The 19,550-nt window shown below is 32.0% G+C and overlaps 2 protein-coding genes across 2 annotated transcripts in view; one reads left to right on the plus strand and one right to left on the minus strand.

The window, feature by feature from the left end:
• Positions 1 to 13,528, plus strand: KLRK1 (killer cell lectin like receptor K1). Its single transcript, XM_058558809.1, has 8 exons — positions 1 to 87; positions 1,154 to 1,258; positions 2,574 to 2,681; positions 5,473 to 5,565; positions 5,773 to 5,808; positions 6,178 to 6,329; positions 6,628 to 6,731; positions 12,913 to 13,528. Exons 2-8 carry the CDS (start codon positions 1,216 to 1,218, stop codon positions 13,028 to 13,030), a joined length of 654 nt encoding a protein of 217 aa, XP_058414792.1. The 5' UTR covers positions 1 to 87; positions 1,154 to 1,215; the 3' UTR covers positions 13,031 to 13,528.
• Positions 2,346 to 19,550, minus strand: part of LOC131415590 (killer cell lectin-like receptor subfamily E member 1) — a 27,487-nt gene continuing 10,282 nt past the window's right edge. The window contains exon 6 of the mRNA XM_058557419.1: positions 2,346 to 2,782. The gene's annotated coding sequence lies outside the window, so the exon portion shown is untranslated. The remainder of the gene's footprint in view (positions 2,783 to 19,550) is intronic.

Raw genomic sequence — 19,550 nt, forward strand, 5'->3', positions numbered from 1 at the left:
TAATTTTGGAGCTCAGGACAAATCTAAATATCCAGTTGTATAGGAAGCTTGTATCCACAAGAATCAGGACCTTCTTTCTCTGATCAGGTGTGTGTCTGTGTGTTCGTGTGTGTGTGTGTGTTTCTAACAACTGTTATTCAAGAAACGAGGAACGCTTGAGGTTTCAACCTCAAGAAAGTTTCTAAAAATATTTACACTATAAGATAATTCTAATTGTTTCTTAAGTGTTTGAATAGAATTACTGACAGCAAGGAATTCTTATTACTTCTGAGGTATACTTTGTTTCACTTTATTCAATGATAAGTAATTAGGATGTACTTATTGAAGAATCAGAAGTTATGATGTTGCTATAAGATAGAGCCTTATCTCTAAACAAAACTAGGAGAATGAATCTTTACATTTGGGGTTAGAGAACTGAATTTCAGTTTGAACTCTCACACTTATGAAGTTTTCTGCTCTGTGCAAAGCACTTACCTTCTGTGATACACAGCTTTACTTGCAAAATGAAAAAAAATTATATCTGTTGCTTCCAACTATTATGATCAAATATGAAAGAGTTTTTATTTCTTAAATCTAAGCACTTTGCCAAATTACTAAATAGCTATTTTTTCTGAGAGCTCTGCTAGACACTATAAGATGTTACTATATAAACAAATGTGAGATTATTTTTGCTAATGATGATAGTGATAGTATCTTATAAATAATAATGGTGATGATATGGACAGAAGTTGAATTAAAATGTACTAGGAAAAACATTCAACAAAAATTTATATGTCTACCCAAAATACTTTGCAGAGAAAGCAATTATCACCAAATGAAATAAAACAACTATAAGTGAAAAACTATGAGTGTTGTCATTCAATATAAACAATGGAAAATATTTTTGACTAAGTTCTTAAAGGTGGGTGAGTTAGCAACACCCATTATATATTTTTGACATTTTTGAAATAATTGTTTATTATTTTACAACCAAGGGAAATAAAAACATTAATTTTACCTGGCGTTATATGAATTCTCATTTCTATTCTTTCTTTTTCTATATATGCTTGGGGGAAATTTTTCTGTATTCTTACTTTTCCAATCAAAATATATCATCTCACCATAAGGAAAGAAAACAGAAAAAAAGGTAAATGCCCAATTTTATTTTATTTAGGAATCCTTTGTAAAATGAAGACTTTGGATTTACCCCTGGAGTAGACAAGCAGTCATAATTATATGATGGGTTTGGTCCGAGATCGATGGGCTCATCACAGCATGGGTATGTATTCACACATAAATATGTAGTTTGGCCTGTGTATAATTTAAAGATACCAGGGATTTCATACAAACATATAAGGCATAGGAAGACAATTTACTTGGATTCACTTATGTTCATGTTCGTTTCATGTTATGTTTATGTTATATTTTAAATCAAGTCCTCAAAAACTTGAAAACTTTTTTCCTTTTCATTTCATTAACTACCTAAAGTGTCTCATTATTTGAGGCAGCCTGAAATAGTGACAACATTAGGATTTGGAGTTAGAAGAAGTGAATTTCACTCAAGCTTTTACCAGTCTCTAGCTTTGAGATTTAAGGCAATCTACACCCTGTACGCACTTAAGTTTCCTTTTCTATCAAACAGAGATGAAAAATATGCCATATTTACCTTAGTGGCATTCTATGATATTTAAATCAAGTGACATATTTGAAAGTGCTTCTTAAACTAAAAGTACTATAAATTACTCACAGTTGGTAACATTATGTTAAATAAGCAATATGATTTTGGCTACCTCTAAGATTCAATTTCTTCATCCATAAAATAATGCCTACCCTTTTCACATGTTTAATGATTAAATTACATGTTGTATGTACAAAAAACGTTTTAGTTTAACTTTAGGAAGAAAAGGTAATTAGTATTAGCATTTTATTTATAAAAGGCTTTTACATATTCAGTAATGATTACTATATCAAGAAGAGAGCAAAAATGATTTTTTACTTGTTTTGTTCAGAGGCAAGATTCTTTATTTGTCTTTATCCTGAAATTTTAGACCCTACTATTTTATTCTTTGTATGTCCTTCACTATAAAAAAAATTAGACACACTAGCATTTACTATTTACTATGATTAACATTATTAATACTAACAGTATATTATTTTCTTTCACTTTTTAAAATACCTATAGCAAGTTGTGTTGATATCTTTCGTTCTTCTTTCTTTCTTTTTATTGTAATTTGTGAAGTTATTAACTTAGTAAATGTGGCTCTGTGAATTAAACACATGTCTAACTCCCTAGGCCCCTGTCTTTTTCATTATACACGTCTTTATTTTAATGTTAGATTTCTTTACACATTAAGAATTAACCTATTTTAACACTACATAAGATCTTGCTAAAGATAATTTGCCATAGCTTAAATATAATTTTATTTATATTACAAAGTATAAAATCGTAATAACGAAGTAATATAAAACAAAAGTGACTTGATGTTGTACTTTTAAAAGGATATGAATGGAAATGGCAAGTTAAGTTGTAAAAATTTATGACCCAAGTGGCAGAAAGGCCATGACTCACATTGACCTGAATTGTTTTTCTCCAGAGATGAGTGAATTCCCTAATTACAACTTTGAGCTGGTAAAACGTGGTACTTCTACACGACGGCCGAAGAGAAGACCTACATTAATCACAAGTAAATGTGGAGAAAACCGTTAAGTCCTATATTCCGTTTGTCTTCTTTTCTCAGTATATTGAGGTGAATCTTGTAAACTGTATGATTAAATCAGTGATAAACATTCAGTTTATTTTACCCTGGTGAGGAAATCAGAAAAGAGATTGGTTAATATAATATTGGAATGTATAATAAAATTAGCAGAAATTGTTGAGTTTAGGATCTTCTCATGCCCTAAAAATGATGAGATTATCATAATAATGACAATTGAGACAGTAGTTTCTAAGATATCATTTAACAACTAGCTTTAGGGAGGTGTAAATAGAAATGGAAAACAGAAAAGAAAAGACATACAAAATATCCTTCTGAGTTATGTTCCTAAACAGTGTGGAGGCAATGACTTGATTGCTATTCAGAGAAATGTTTCTGAGTGTGGTGAAGAAGATATGCTTTCTTTTATCAAGCCAAAATATCATTGAAAGTTGAGCCTCAAATAGCTTACACAAAAAGGAAAACAACAAACTACTCTGACCTATGAATTTTGATTAAATGCTAAAAAATAAATGATTATTAAATAACATCACTTTACAAGAGTTAATTATAGGAATGAAATGTGCTATATGTAATAATCAAAGGGGAAAGATTGTATGATTATATATATAATGTTGAAAAGGTTTTGGATAAAAATCAATATGAATTCTTAATTAAAAACCATTTAATTTTTAAAACCTGTAAAATATAAATATTGCTTTTCAGATATGTATATACATTAAAAAGCTATCATTATTGATAAATGCTAGCAGCATTTTCATTATAGTTAGGAAAAGGCAAGAATTTTTACTATTATTACTATCGAGTAATATTGATTGCTTTGCTGGTGCTAACCAACATGAAGAACCAAGAAAAGGAAAAAAGTAAATGATATGAAATTAGAATAAAAAGGCAAAATTAACATTATTTGCAAAAATATGTGATTTAAAATATTTAAAAAACCTCAAAAGCTTCACCTCAGAATATTGCAAACAATAAGGAAATCTGATATATGGACTTGATTGAAAATGAGATATAAAAATCAATTGTCTTAACAACTACAAAAACAAGAAAAATATGATTAAAAAATGCCATATTTATAAGACCAAAAATCAGAAAAAAATAGATATAAACTTTTTAACTAAAAACCCTAGAAATAAATTTATTAAATTAAGTTGTACTGATGAAAATAAAATGACAGGCATAATGGAAATAGAAACTATTCAAAGATGAAAACAACATTTTAAGAATGTTACTACCTCCATATAGTTATTCATTTAATGTGATTCTATTGAAAGACCCATGTACCACATTTTAAAATTGGCTGGTTCTCAAAAGGCACATATGAATTATAATGATAGCCAAATATTCTGAAAAAGAAATGTAATATAATATTGTGGGCACTATCAAATACTCAAACATATTATAAAGCTAAGGAAATTTCACATATAGTTTGAGTGGAAAGACAGATTTAAAAATGTAGGAATAAGTGCAAATATATATAGAATGCATTATATGCTAAAAGTGATATTTTATATCAATGAGAACACACTGATTTATTCAGTAAATAGTGTTAGAAAAATTCAGTGCACATTTGGAAAAGAAATATTGTTATAAATTTTAATTCCTACCTTATTTATTACATACACATAAACACACATACAAAAAAAAACACCAAATAGACCAAATAAAAAAGGAAACCACATAACATCGTGATATTATAAACTCAGAATAATGAAGGGTTTTATTCATATCAAAAAAAACATAAGCCACAAAGGAAAGTTTGATCAAGTCGACCATTACCCGCTTCAGCACTCCAAAAGTATCATAAATAATGTTAAAACAGAAATAGTATCTGAGACATTTATTTGCAAAACATATGACAAGAAATGAACTAATAGTCTTAACCTAAAAAGTAAGAAACAAACCAGCTACTTAACACAAACAAGAGAAGTCTCACAGAGATAAAATAAAAACAGTATTTAATCATAGTAAAAGAGGTACAATCTCATTCACAACAAGAAAAATAAAGTTCAGATTTAAAAAATAATATTGCTTATCAGATTTATACATTTAAAAAATGTAAATAATATTTAGTGCAGGGGAAGGTGTGAGCAAACAGGCTTTTAAATTTTATTTTGGTGTAGACTCTGGACTGAAATTTTCAATGATTACAAAAATTTTAAATGCACATGCCCTTTGACTCAGCAATTATCCTTTCAGGAATATTTTCTAAAGAGGTACTGAAAATATTATTCATATCACTATATATAATAGCAAAAACTGAGAAATAATTTATACATGCATTAAAAAAAATTGAAAGTGTCAAATATTAAATTTTGCCCATTTACCAATGAAACACAATACAAGCAGGTATTTATACAAATTTGACAACTTTATAAGACATGATATGGAATAATCACTAGGATATTTTCTTAAGCGAAAAAAATCAGAGAATACTTTGTATAGTTTCTTAAGTGTTTAAAAAGGGGGTTGAGGGAACTGTCCATATTTATTATTATATCTGCATGGAAAATTTCACAAAATGATAACCATGATTTTTATTCAAGGGGAGAGACTACAGAACTTTTGGAGAGGAATAGGAGAGAATATTACATTTTTATGCTCTTATTTTTTAATCATTTACAAAGTACTTGTGTTAGCTGTTCTGATAAAAATAATTAGACAAAAAGCACTGATATCATCCCCTCCCATAAAACACTCTAATGTTTATATTAAACATGAAGATACCAGAACACTTTATCCTTTCTCATCTTTCTCACTCTTTTTTCTTTGACAGAATCTCCGTTTTTCCTTGCTCGTTCCATTGCTGTAGCTATGGCGATCCGTTTCCTTGTAATGGTAATAATATGCAGTGCCATAATCATAAATTGTAAGTGATAGAGAATTAGATAGCATTGTTGATCTAACGATTATAATGCATTACTTTGATTAGTATTCAGAAGTATAGAAACATAAAATAGCAATGCTCAATGTGTCCTTATATTTTTGTTATTAGTCTAGAAATTTGTCAACTACTTTTGTTTGGACTATAAGCTACTAACACAAACCCTTTTAATAATTATGATTTTTTTAATAGCATTATTCAACCAAGGAGCTCCAATTTCTTTGAAAGGTAAGTGAAAATTTTCTAATTTTGAAGCACCAGTTGCATACATCTATATATATTGGGTATAGGCATGTATCCAATAGTGTTCACAAGAGAGTGTATAAGAAAATGATTAATTCTTGTCCATAATTAACTGTAGTGGGGTTTTTTTATATTTTAATATTAAGAGATTACTTTTATAAAGTAGAGGATATTTAGTTTTGGCTCTCTTTCTCTCTTTATGAATGTGTAGAAATATGTCATTGGATATGACTATAATGGTTTAATTACCTGGAATTTTAGAATTGGAATAGAAAAGGTATTGAACCTGTCTAGAAAAAATCTGCTATAATGCTCAGACCTGTTCAGAATTAATAATATATTCTCCCTTTCTAGAAAGTTACTGTGGGCCATGTCCTAAAAACTGGATATGTTATAGAAATAACTGCTACCAATTTTTTAATGAGAGCAAAAGCTGGTACCAGAGTCAAGCTTCTTGTATGTCTCAAAATTCCAGTCTCCTGAAGATATACAGCAGAGAGGACCAGGTTGAGTATTTGTTTCAATTCCCTTTCCTATATTTAGTCCTAGCATATGAGGCAACTCACTGGAATACGAACTGTAAACATAAGAGAGGCACCAAGACTCAGATATACCAACCCCAAATCTTGGTGCATTAAAAATAAGAAAACACAGAAATTGCAGGTATTACATGTGTGTTTAAGTCAGAATTATGCCAGAGGATAGAATGCATTTTCTCCAAGTGTAGGAAAAGAGTATTTAAATGATTATCACCTTGCATTTATTAAAATTCTTAACAGTAACTCTATTTGTGGTTTCAAACAGGATTTCTTTAAATTGGTGAAGTCATATCATTGGATAGGACTAGTACGAATTCCAACAAATGGATCTTGGCAGTGGGAAGATGGTTCCATTCTCTTGCCCAACCAGTAAGTCTGTAACAATAGGCCTCTATTTGTGGATTTGCTCCTAAGCTATCCCTACAGCTGTCACATTTTCCTTCACACAATGCCCAAGATGTTTCCATATTCTACTAGATTCAGCAAAACACTCTTAGGGTCTTAATTTAGGAGATTGTGGAGCAGAACAGCCAATACCAATAATAATGAGTAACATTAATTGTTTGCTATGTGCCAATAATTGTGCAAGATAGTTCTAAAACTATGCACGTTTTATAGATAAGGAGACTAAACCAGAGAAGTTAAGTATCATATTCTATTTTGAAGTTATTCCCAGATTTGTTGAGATATAATCGATTCCATAAACTGCACATATTTAAAGTATACAATTTGATAAATTCTGACAAATGTGTACATGCACAAAACAATTAATAACATCTAGATAATTAATATGCGTACCCCCTACAAAACTTTCCCTTCACATCTTTGTAATCCCTCCCTCATGCCCTTTCCTACCTACCTCTCTCTGTCTTCAGGCAACTAATCTGTTTTCTGTCACTACAGATTAGTTTACAATTCATAGAATTTAATATAAATGAAGTCCTACAGTATGTACTGTTTTTACATCTGGCTTTTTCACCCAGCATAATTATTTTGAGATTCAGCCAACTCAGAGCATGTATAAAGAGTTAATTTCTTTTTATTCTTGAGAAGCATTCCTTTTATGGGTGTGTTCAATTTGTTTACCCTTTCATCTGTTGATGGATATTTGGTTAATGCCCAGTTGTTGACTATTACAAATAAAGCTACTTGTTATGAACATTTCTGTACAAGTCTTTGTATGAATATAGGCTTTTTTTCCCTACATAAATCCTTGGGAGTGGAATGGTTGGATCATATGATAGGTATATGTTTAACTTTTTAAGAAACCGTCAAACTATTATCCAAAGTAGTTGTGCGATTTCACATTCCCATTAGCAGTGTGTGAGAGTTCTAGTTGCCCTACATCCTGGTCAACACTTGTTGTGGTTAGTCTCTTAAATTTTAGCCATTCTAGTATGTGTGTAGCCAGCCCTTGTGTTCTAGTGGTTCAGATTCCACACTCTCACCACTGCAGCCCAAGTTCATTTTCTGGTAGAGAACCACACTAACCATCTGTTGGTTGTTATACTGTGGTGGCTGCACATTGCTGTGGTGCTGAAAAACTATGCTACAGGTATTTCAAATACCATCCGGGTCACCCATAGTGGATAGGTTTCAGCAGAACTTCTAGACAAGACAGACTAGGAAGAAGGACCTGGCCACCCACTTCCAAAAAAATTGGCCATGAAAACCCTATGAATAGTAGCGGGGCTTTGTCTGATATAGCACCGGAAGATGAGAGGATGTCACAAAAAAGACGGGGCAGGGTTCCACTCTGCTGTACACAGGGTCACTAGGAGTTGGAATTTTGATGGCACTAACAACAACTATAATTGTATTGCTATCTATTTTTCCTTTTAATTCTGTTAATATTTGCTTAAAATATTTAGGTGCAGTCAATGTTGTGTGTATATATATTTACGATTGTTTTTGTCCTCTTGATTAATTGACCCTTTATCAAATATAGTGACTTTGTCTCTTGTGGCTGATTTTGACTGAAAGTCTGTTTTATCTGATATAAATATAGCTACTCTTGCTCTCTTTGATTAACATTTGCACGGAACATCTTTTTCCATCAATTCACTTTCAGCCAATGTGTGTCCTTAAAGCTAAAGTGACTGTCTTGTAGGCAGCATATTGTTGGATCTTGTTTTTTATCCATTCAGACATTCTATGTCTTTTGATTGGAGACTTTAGTCTGTTTATATTTAAAGTAATTACTAACAGGTAAGAACTTACTATTACCATTTTATTTACTGTTTTCTAATTTTTTAAGTTCCTTTATTTCTTTTTTCCTCTCTTGTCTTCCTTTCTGATTTATTTTTTGTAGGGTTGTTTTATTCCTTTCTTTTTATCTTTTGTGTATCTACTATAGATTTTTTGTTTATAGTTACCATGAAGTTTACATAAAACATCTTATAGATATGAGTCTATTTTAAGCTGATAATAACTCACCTTTAATAACATACAAAAACTCTACACTTTTACTTCTCTTCTCTTCCCATTTTATACTATTGATGTCAAACTTTATATCTTTTTATGTTATGCATCTATTAACAAATTATTGTAGCTATAGCTATTTTTAATATTATTGGGGGTTTTTTTGACTTTTACACTAGAGATAAAAGTGATTTTTAACACCACAGTACAGTATTACAGTATTCTGAATTTGACTATATATTTATCTTTACCAGTGAGTTTTATACTTTCATATGTTTTCATGTTGTTTCTTAGCATCCTTCATTTCAACTTGAAAAATTTCCTTTAGCATTTCTTGTAAGGCAGGTCTGGTGGTGATGAACTCCCTTAGCTTTTGTGTGTCTGGGAATGTCGTTGTTTCTCCTTCAATTCTGAAGGACAATTTTGCTGGGTATAGTATTCTTCATTGTGTGCTATTTTAATCATACAATTTACCTTTATGTATGTTATAAATCTCACACTTTATTACTATTTATTTTATTTAAACAGCCAATTTTTAAAGAACTTTGAATAAGAAAAGATTATATATTTATTCACATAGTCACCATTTCCAGTGAAATTCTCTCCTTTTTGTTGATCCATATTTCCATCTGGCATCATATTACTTCTATGTTAAGGATTTATTTTAACATTACTTGTAGTCTGGTTCTTCTGGTGATAAATTATTTCAGCTTTTATACTGAAAAAGTCTTTACTTCATCTTAATTTTTGAGAGATATTTTCACTCTTTATAGATGTCTAGGTTGAGAGGCTGTGGGGTTTTTTTTTCTGTCAGTACTTTCAGTAAGTTTCTCCTCACTTTTGTTGTTTCACTAAGATATCTACTGCCATCTTTATCTTTGTTCCACTGTATGTAATATGTCTTCTTTTCCTCTGGCTGCTTTAATAGTTTTTCTTTATCATTGGAATTGAGAAATTTGTTGTAATATGCCTTGGTTTAGTTTTTTATATTTTTTGTGCTTGTTTTGTTGAGGCTATTGGATCTATAAGTTTATAATTTTCACCTAAATTAGAAAACGTACTGCCATTATTTCTTCAAATATGTTCCCCTCCCCCATTACTCTTTTCTCTCATCCAGACATTCCAATTGCAAATACATTAAGCTCATTGAAATTGTGACAAAGTTAACTGGTGCTTGGTTCATTTTTTTCCTCTTCGTGTTTGATTTTGGATATTTTCTATCATCCTGAATTCAAGTTCACTAATCTTTTTTTCTGCAATGTATAATCTTGCATTAATCCTATGAAGTGTATTTTTCATCTCAGACATTGAAGTTTTCACTTGTAGAAGTTTGACTTGGCTGATATATGTCTTTCATGTATTAACTTGACTTTTTGAACATATGAAATGCAGTCATAATAGCTGTTATAATGTCCTTGTCTGCTCATTCTAACATCTGTGTTAGTTCGGGATCAGTTTTGGTTTATGGATTTCCTTCTCATTATGGTCATATTATTCTGTTTTTTTCCTTGCCAGGTACTTTTTAATTGAAATTCTACACTGTGAATTTTACTTTCTTTGATGATGCATATCTTTTACTTCTATAAATATTCATGAATTTTTTTTCTGAGACACAGATAAGTTATTTGAGAACAGCTTGATTCATTTTGGTCTTGATTCATTTTGGTCTTGCTTTTAAGTATTATTAGTTAGGATGTTCAGTCTAGAGTTAATTATCTCCCACTACTGAGCCAAGCTCCTTTTAAGTAATCTACCCAAAGCTTTGTGATATATAAGGTTTATAATATGACTGGTGAAAATTGATATGATTCTAGACCCATTGTAAACACTAGATATTTTTCCCTCTAAACCTTTTTTAATAGTTCTTTCTTTGCCCTTGAAGAGATCTTTCACACATGCCTTGATCAATACTCTGCTGAGTGGTTAAGTAGGACCTTCTGCATATCCTCAGATTTCTTTATTTGTTCAACTTTCTCATCTCAAGTGCTGTGTCCTGGAGCTGGAGCTGTCTTTGTCTTTCTGAACTCTCACATATCCTATATACTCTGTTTCTGTTGTCTGCTCTCTTAATCACTTGATTATACAGCTTAACACTATACACCAGGACCAAGTGATAGTATCTTACTAGTCATAGAGCTAATGAATATAGCCTTAATCCTTTGGACGAATGCTAGGGTAGCTCTCTACAAAGGTCATTTCTATCATTTTGAAGATCTGGCCTATTACTACACTGTTTAGTAATTTCTCCATTCTGGTACAAAGATCAGGAATAAAACAAGTGGTTTGTCGCTTCTCTTTTCTTTCGGTTTCATAATATCACAGATGAAGCAGAAGTTCTCTAAATTGTAAATGTTTTTAATTCTTTATTTCAAATATATTTTACTTATTTGATGTAAATGTATATTTGCTTATTTAAGTGTTTAATAAGTAATAAACAACATCAATGTTAATGTTAGGTTAATTAAGTGTTCCTCTCTGTCAAACACAGTTTTAAGCATTTCACATGTATCCTTTCATTAAAAACCCTATTAACCCCACTCTTAAACACCCTATTAAAAATATTATTTTTAACTTAATTTTGCTGGTGAGGAATAGAGTCTTAGAGTGTATAATAATTCTCCTAAGCTATAAAATTAGTAATAATTGCAGCAGGGATTCAAATACATGTCTTTCTGACTCTATAGCCAGAATTAGCATTAAACAATTAAAAAAAAAACTCTTTTCACTGATTTTTAAATTTACTTTGCTATTTTAATGGTTAGTTAGCAGTGATAAATGCACAATCTTTTACTGTCACATATTCCTTTCAAATTTCTCCTTGTATTCATTGTAACAGGGACTACATATCTTTCTACATAATTATATATTTGAAATTTGGAGTTCCCACTATACCTTAGAACTAATTTGCTATGGCCTCATTTCTGTATGGCTTGAGATTTTATTTTTGACAAAAAAGAGTTTATTCTCTGTAAATACTAATAAAATTTTGTATCACCTTATCTTAATATTTCTCAATCTATAGGTACAAAAGTTCCTTTTGGGAGCAAAACTACTAGCATACTAAATTTCTGTTTATGCATTTAATAAATATTTTTGAATGTTACTCAGTTTCCAAGAAGTATGCAGAGATAACTACAGACCTGAATAGGACATGCAAGAGCATTACACTTCAGCCAGAGGTATAGGTACAAACAAATAAGTATAGTCCAGTGTAAATAGTACTCTGGTAGAAATGTTATGAGAGTAATATGGGAAAATAGACACAAAAATTGAAAGGACAGATGAAAAAAGGGAGATTAGAAAAAGTGAGGCTCGGATGTGCATAGATTGAGACCAACTAAGACCAATTACTAAAAATCTCTTAAGTTTTTTCTCTTATACTGGCTAGTTGTTTGTATATAGACAGAGTTCATTCTCCTGTCCTTTTACATAGATATACTATGAGACGATGGTCCTTTCTTTTGTTTGTCAATTTCACATTGGTGTAGAATCGTCATTCTTCCCTCATCATTCTATTTCCCACCTGTTCCTGGCAGAAAACAAATCACCATTTATTATATTAATTATGTAACTACAAAATACTCAAGATCCCAGGGCAAAATAGATATACAGATATAACTATGTCTACATGGAATGCCTAAACACACACACACAAATACACACACAGTGTTGTGTGTACATTAGGGGATTTTACAGTTTATTTTATTTCTTTACCAAGTAAAATTCCATATATCTTAAGAATATTGTTTATTTTTTGCACAAAACACATATGTTGACTTCTAAATTGAATTCTGAATTCATTTCTAATCTAAATATTGGATCTAAAAATCATTTTAAAGCTTTCATTTCACTCAGTTATAAATATAAAGAGATTCCAAATTTTCTAAGTTGACTAATTTCCAATGTATAAAAAACAGTGGCACATAATTTATAATAGAATGTAATTTTTACTTTTATTATCTGAGTTGGCTATATTTTGCGTATCAGTGAATAAGAAAGACCAGACATGGTCCTAAAATCTCCTGAAATGAAGTTATTACAGTAGCTATACCTAAATAAATGTTATTTTGCTTTTATATTTCTGCATTAATAAGGTCATGAATGTGATTTGTCCTTCTCTCCAATCTAGACTAACAATGGTTGAAATGCAGAATGGAACGTGTGCAGTTTATGGCTCAAGTTTTAAAGGTTATACAGAAAACTGTTTAACGCCAAACACATACATCTGCATGCAGAGGATTGTGTGAAGAGCTTATGATTTATAAATTTAAAGGATATAAAGACACAAAAGCCATTCTCTGAGTGTTCTCCATGAAGAAAACTTCCAGCAGAAAATTCCACCAATATTTATTGAATTATCTTTTCCATGTATGACACACATCAAAAAATAACTTTGCAGGGAATAAAGGCCAACAACTAAAGAATTTAGTTTCTATAACAATATTTTGTTTAATTTTTTAAATTTTTGAGTAATGAACAGATTTATTTTTAAATTTATTAAACTGTTGATGATATCGAAGGTTGAACTAAATTTTAAACTATGATTTTATTAAATATGCATGCAAATTAAACTAATAAGGCTTTTAGAACTTTCTAACTCAAAACATTTGAAAGTGAAACTTAAAGCTGAGTGAAGGGTATTTGAGGGTTCATTAAATTGGCTGCATTTGAAATTTTTCAAAATAAAAGTAGAAAAATCAACAAATACACCCTCATAGTTTCAGAATGCCACTACTAATTTAATATAGCACATGTCATGTTTGACAGAAACTGAATTACTCCACGCATTGAGAATATGGCACTGATTGCTACAAAACACAGAAAAATAAGAATGGAGCTTGGGGAAGACTTACAAGGCAAAAGGAACATTAGTTGCAAATGTGCAGACATTGGAAGAGTCTGTGACTCTAAAGAAAGCCAGTTTGATGGGAGCAGAATGATGGAGAAGACGAGGAGCATAACAAGTGCTGGAGAGATAAGGAGACGCTAAACCATGCAGGGCTTTATAGACCCTATTAATAATTTTGGATTTTATTCTAAGTGCAATTGCCAGTTGTGTGTTTCTTGGAGATGTGGGTTGAATAGCATTTTAAGAGGAAATTAGTATAAAATGCCACGGAGAAAGTTGTTTATTTTCTACATAGTCAATCAAGGGGCAAGGACAGTTTTGGTCCAAATTAATTTTTAAATTATTGTGTAAAGTTGTAATATGCGCTACCCGGAATTAACAAAATTCAACATTTAGTCACATTTGCTTTAAGATTTTATTATTAAATATTTAAATAATAGAAAGCATCCCAAAGAAGCACATATATGTGCTTTGAAAAAACAAAGCAATATAAATTGGGCTATGCTTCTGTTTCTAGAAATGAGGAAGATAGCCTGAAAATAACTAAAAAAGATTCATAATATTATTGTACAGTATATTATAGCTTGGGGAAAACATTGCTAAACCAATAAGAAGGTAACAATTTTGTAGAATCTCAGAATTCAGTGAAAATGGGAACCTCAAGAGAAAAAAGACCACAGAAACTGGCGTTCATTCTGAGAGTTTATAATAAACTTGCGGAAACTTAGTTTCTGTTTTGATGGTTGTTGCAGGGCACTGGGAACACAAGGTAAAGTCTAGGGGCCACCTAACCTAAAGGGTTAAATACAAGTGGTCTTTCTAAAACTGGGACCCTCAAAGGCTACAATCTCATATAAGAAATAACAGGGACTGGCCCCATGGAGTAGTGATTAAGTTTGGCGTACTCTGCTTCAGTGACCTGGGTTCATGGGTTCAGGTCACCATCACCAGCGCAGACCTACACCACTCATCAGCGGTGCTCTGGCAGTGACCCACATACAAAAATAGAGGAAGATTGGCACGGATGTTAGCCCAGGGCTAATCTTCCTCAAGCAAAAAATAGGAAGATTGGCAACAGATGTTATCTCAGGGCAAATATTCCTCAGCAAAAACAAAACAAAACAAATAAAGCCTACACCTCAGGAAATAATAACAGGGACCCAAGAAAATCAGAATATGTCACCCTAAAATATGCCTCTTTAACTTGAAAACTATTTTGAGCTGAAGACAATTAAGAAGCAACTTGAAATCACTATCTCAAAGAGTTATCTGCACCCCCATGTTCATTGCATCATTATTCACAAAGTCAAGATATGGAAACAATCTAAGTGTCCATAGACAGATGAATAGATAAAAGAATGTGATATATACAAATAATTGGACATTATTCAGCCAAAAAAAGGAAGGGAATCTTACCATTTGTGACAACATGGATGAACCTGGAGGATATTATGCTAAGTGAAATAAACCAGAACAGAAAGACAAATACCATTTAATCTCACTTATACGTGGAATCTAAAAAAGCCAAATTCACAGAAACAGAGAGTAGAATGGTGGTTGCCAGGAGGTGGGGGGTGGGAAATGGGGAGATTTCAGTCAAAGAATACAAACTTTCGATTATAAGATGAATAAGTTCTGAGTATCTACTGTGCAGTATGGTGATGATAGGTAACAATACTGGACTGTATGCTTGAAAGTTGCTAAGTGAGTAAATCTGAAATATTCTCACCACTACAGCAAAGAAATGGTAATTATGTTAGGTGACAGATGTGTTACCTAACCTTATTGTGGTAATGATTTTGCAATATATACGTTGTACACCCTAAACTTACACAATGTTATATGTCAATTATATCTCAATAAACCTGAAGGGAAAAAAACCTATCGATGGTTTCCTTTTACCACACACACAAAAAAAGAGGCAGCGAATGCAGGAAAAGTTCTCTCTACCCTTCCCTTTTCTGCCTAAAGGCAAGATATAAATTCTCCTTTTACTGGAGACAGACTCCTATCAGCCTAGAAACAGTACCAGAGGAATCTGCAAACAAACTTGACTCTTACTTTCCTCCCACATATTCACCTTCCCACAGTTTGTCACCTTTGGAATCTTAAAATTACTTGTCTTGATCGTGTAATTTCCCTACATATATATTGTTCTTTGTTGAAGGTAACATAGAAGCTGCATTTCTAAGCTTCCACTTTGAATTACTTTCTGTTTTTGATTTCTCCCGAGTGATATGCACTGCATGTGTTAATAACTGTTTTTCTCTTGTCAATTTGTCTTTTTGTTCAAAAGACCCACTTGAAAACCTAAGATGGGTTGAGGTAAAATTTGCCTTCCATGCACTAGTCTTGATCTCTGAAAAGATGGAGGAGAAAATAAAAATCTCCTTTGAGTATTTGTAACCACTAATGAGCCCTCATTTAAGCTTACAGCCCAAACCCTGCCTAATAGCAAAGTCAAAAGTATTGCATTCAAAAATGTATTTAAAGTAGTTCAAGGGTAATAATGGTCTGCCTAGTAACAATACTAATACTTTTTGAAGGAAAGCAACTTCAATTCACTTTTTAAAGAATTTTGACAACCTACCAAATTTCTTGGACACAAAGACAAATATCACGAGAGAGAGGGAGAGAGAGAGAGAGAGAGCAAGGGAAAGGGAGAGAGAAAGAGAAAGAGAGAGGGAGAGACAGAGGGAGGAGAATATAGCAAATATGATAGTTTAACATTTAAGCAATCTAGGTAAAGTGTATGCAGTGATCTTTTGTACTACTTTTTCAGGCTTTTAGTTAAGTGTGAAATTATCTCAAAATAAAAAGCCGAAATAAACAAACAGAAAACCCCTGAAGCCATGCTTGAAACCTCTCATTCTCTTACGCACTGCATCTAATACATCAGCAAATCTGATTAGCGTATACATATATACATACACATATAACATATATATGCATGTATGTATGTGTGTATATATATATACATGCATATATATATATATACACACATATACACACACATACATCAGAGCTGTCATTTATCACTTCCATTACATCAGGCCTGCTGCTGTTGATGAATTGCTGAAGTTTGATTTTACTTAAATATTTTTATTTTACCTTAATCTTTGAAAAATGTTTTTACTAGATGTAGAATATTATTTTGGCAGCTATTTTTGTTTGTCATTTTCAAAATGAAATACCATTAACTTCTGCCTTCCATTATTTCTATTAAGAGGTTAACTGCTTGGCTTATTGTTGTTGCTCTCTTTCTCTGGCTACTATTAATATTTTCTCTTCATCTTTGTTTTCAGCATTTTGACTATGATATGCCTTTGCTTGTGTTTATCCCGTCCTGAGTTTTCCAGGTTTTGTTTTGTTTTTGTCCCTTTCGTTCTCCACTCTCATCCCACGACTCCAGTTCCACATACACTTGTCCTGTTGAGCATGTAACACATTTTATTCATCCATCTATCTGTTTTTATTATTCTATTGTATTTTGTGTCTGTGCTTCAGTGTTGTATTTTTGTATTGACCAGTCTTTGACCTCATCAAAACTACATTTTTTATTTCAATCTGCTCTTTAACCTATCCATTGAGTTCTTAATTTCAGGTTTTATACCTTTTCAGTTTTAGAATGTCTATTTTTTTTTTGAGATTCAATTTTTCTGGTGAAATTCTTAACTATAACTTCTATTTTATCTGTTTTTCTATAATTGTTGAACACATTTATCATAGTTGTTTTAAAGTCTTGTTCTGGTAACCCCATATATGGATCATTTGTGTATCTGGATCTCTTGTGTGAATCTGTTGTTCTTGATTATTGATAATATTTTCTTGCCTTTTTGAAAATCTTGTAATTTTTTTTTGTTAGATGTCAATCTTGTGTATAAAAGAACCACAGAGGTCCAGATGAAGTTCTCTCTCACTAGAAAGGGCTCCCTCTTTTAATTTCTTTTAAATGGATAGTGTGGGGATGAGATCACTTTAATGAGGGAATTAGAGGGTAAATTAGTAGTTTTGGTAACACTGAGTTACCCCAGCCCTGTAATCTACAAGAAATTCAGTTCTTGCCTTGACTTACTTTCATTTTGATTATTTAGCATCTTACTACATACAGAGTCAAAGTTCGGCAAATGTCTTGAGAGTGATACCAGCCACGTATTTAAGATCCCACCATTCTCCAGTTTTGTCATTTTTTCCGTTGTGAACAGTAAAATCACTACGAGTTTTTCTGTCTGAAGTCATGGCCATCTGCCAAGGGACAAACTTGCTTTCTTAGCTTCTAGCTATCCTCAGAATCAGTCACTGTCACCAGGAGTGACTGTGCTGTAGATCTCCACTATCACTTCACTACTCCATTCCTGACTGTCATATACTGTTTTCTGTTTGTTTGTTCATTTAAGGCCTCTCCTTCTGGCTAGTCTTTGTTTCCTAAAAACCAGAAAACTTTGGTAGGTTTCTTTTTTTTTTTTTTTCTCGGAATCTTTTGACTTTGCTTCGTAGTCCTCTCTCTGTTTTGTCTCAGAATTTAGCAAGTAGCTTGTGGAAAAAGTAACAATTTGAGGTCCTTCAAATCTCCAGTATTGTCACTCTAGTTCACATCATCACTGAAAGCTTTGTCAGGTTTCTCTTTCCTCAGAGGTAGGTTCTCTGCCTTGGCCAAGCACAGATCCACAAAACACAAAAGCAAAGTGACAGATTGCTGACTTGTGCTCCCTACTCTGGAATTTAAGCTAATTTAGTAATCATTTCATAGATCTTTGATGCCTTAAAAAACGCATTTTAAAACTTTAAAAAAAAATACTTCTTTTCCCGTTTTGACTTTTCTTTATCTACTATGTTTCATTTGGAAGCTGAAATGTTATTTATTGAGTCCCTGCATTATATTACCAATATTTTCCTTTATCTCATTGAGGATTTCTTAGAATGCCTATTCTAAATCTTTGTTAAATCTGTGCTGCTAACCTTATCATATGAAATAGAAATTTTATTGTGCTATATTTCTTTTAGAGGAGTTGTGCTCCTTAGGTATCTAATAATTTTTGTCTGTGGCCTCATATCATCAGGGTTTCAACAACCCTGTTTGTGATCATGTATGGATTTGGATTCTCTGTTCTATTATATCTTATGTTAGTTTGGATGAGTTCATGGATTGAGAATACCCTGAAGAAGTCAAAGTCTTTCTCACAGTTTTCAAAGCTCTGTGTTTTGTGGTTTCTTATTTTCTCCTCCTGGATTTTATCAGACCATTTTCTCCTTCCAACTCTGAAATCCAGCCACCTGATCTTGATTCCAGCACAAGGCCTTTCCTCATACTGCTTGTTTGTTTGTTTCTCTCTCAGAAATACTCTCACCTCCCGGATCCCCTCCCTCTTTTGTTAATAAAATTATTCACGTCTCCGATCTTTCCAGAAATGTTACTGTATGAGGAAGATCTTCACTAACTTTTCAGTCCAGATCAAGTTATTTGTTATAATCTGATAACTACCTTTTCCCCCTTTCTAAGAACTGATTTTATTTGTATTGCACATTTATTACTGTGATTACTTTATTAATGTCTGTCCTCCTCTCTAGTTTGCAAGCTCCATGAGAGCAGACGTACTCCTTTGATTTGACAACCGTGTATCTCCAGCTCTTAAAGCTCAGTGTCTGACCAATGGCAGGAAAAACTCTTGGTTTTTGGATAAAGTCAATTCTGTCCATTTATTCCACTCCAGTGGAGACTATCCATTTTCACATGCTCTTCACCTTGTGTGGCTAATGAAGTTTAAATATCTCTTGGCTCTCTATAACTACTTTTAAACTATTATTTTCTATCCTATCAAAAATGTGATTTTTCTTTGAAATTCATTTTATCAGGCAATTTTATCTTCTTACTCTGACCATTCATTCCTCTCATAGACGACCATAATGAGATAAAGACA

This window comes from Diceros bicornis, chromosome 17, assembly GCF_020826845.1.
Source record: "Diceros bicornis minor isolate mBicDic1 chromosome 17, mDicBic1.mat.cur, whole genome shotgun sequence".
Lineage (NCBI taxonomy): Eukaryota > Metazoa > Chordata > Mammalia > Perissodactyla > Rhinocerotidae > Diceros > Diceros bicornis.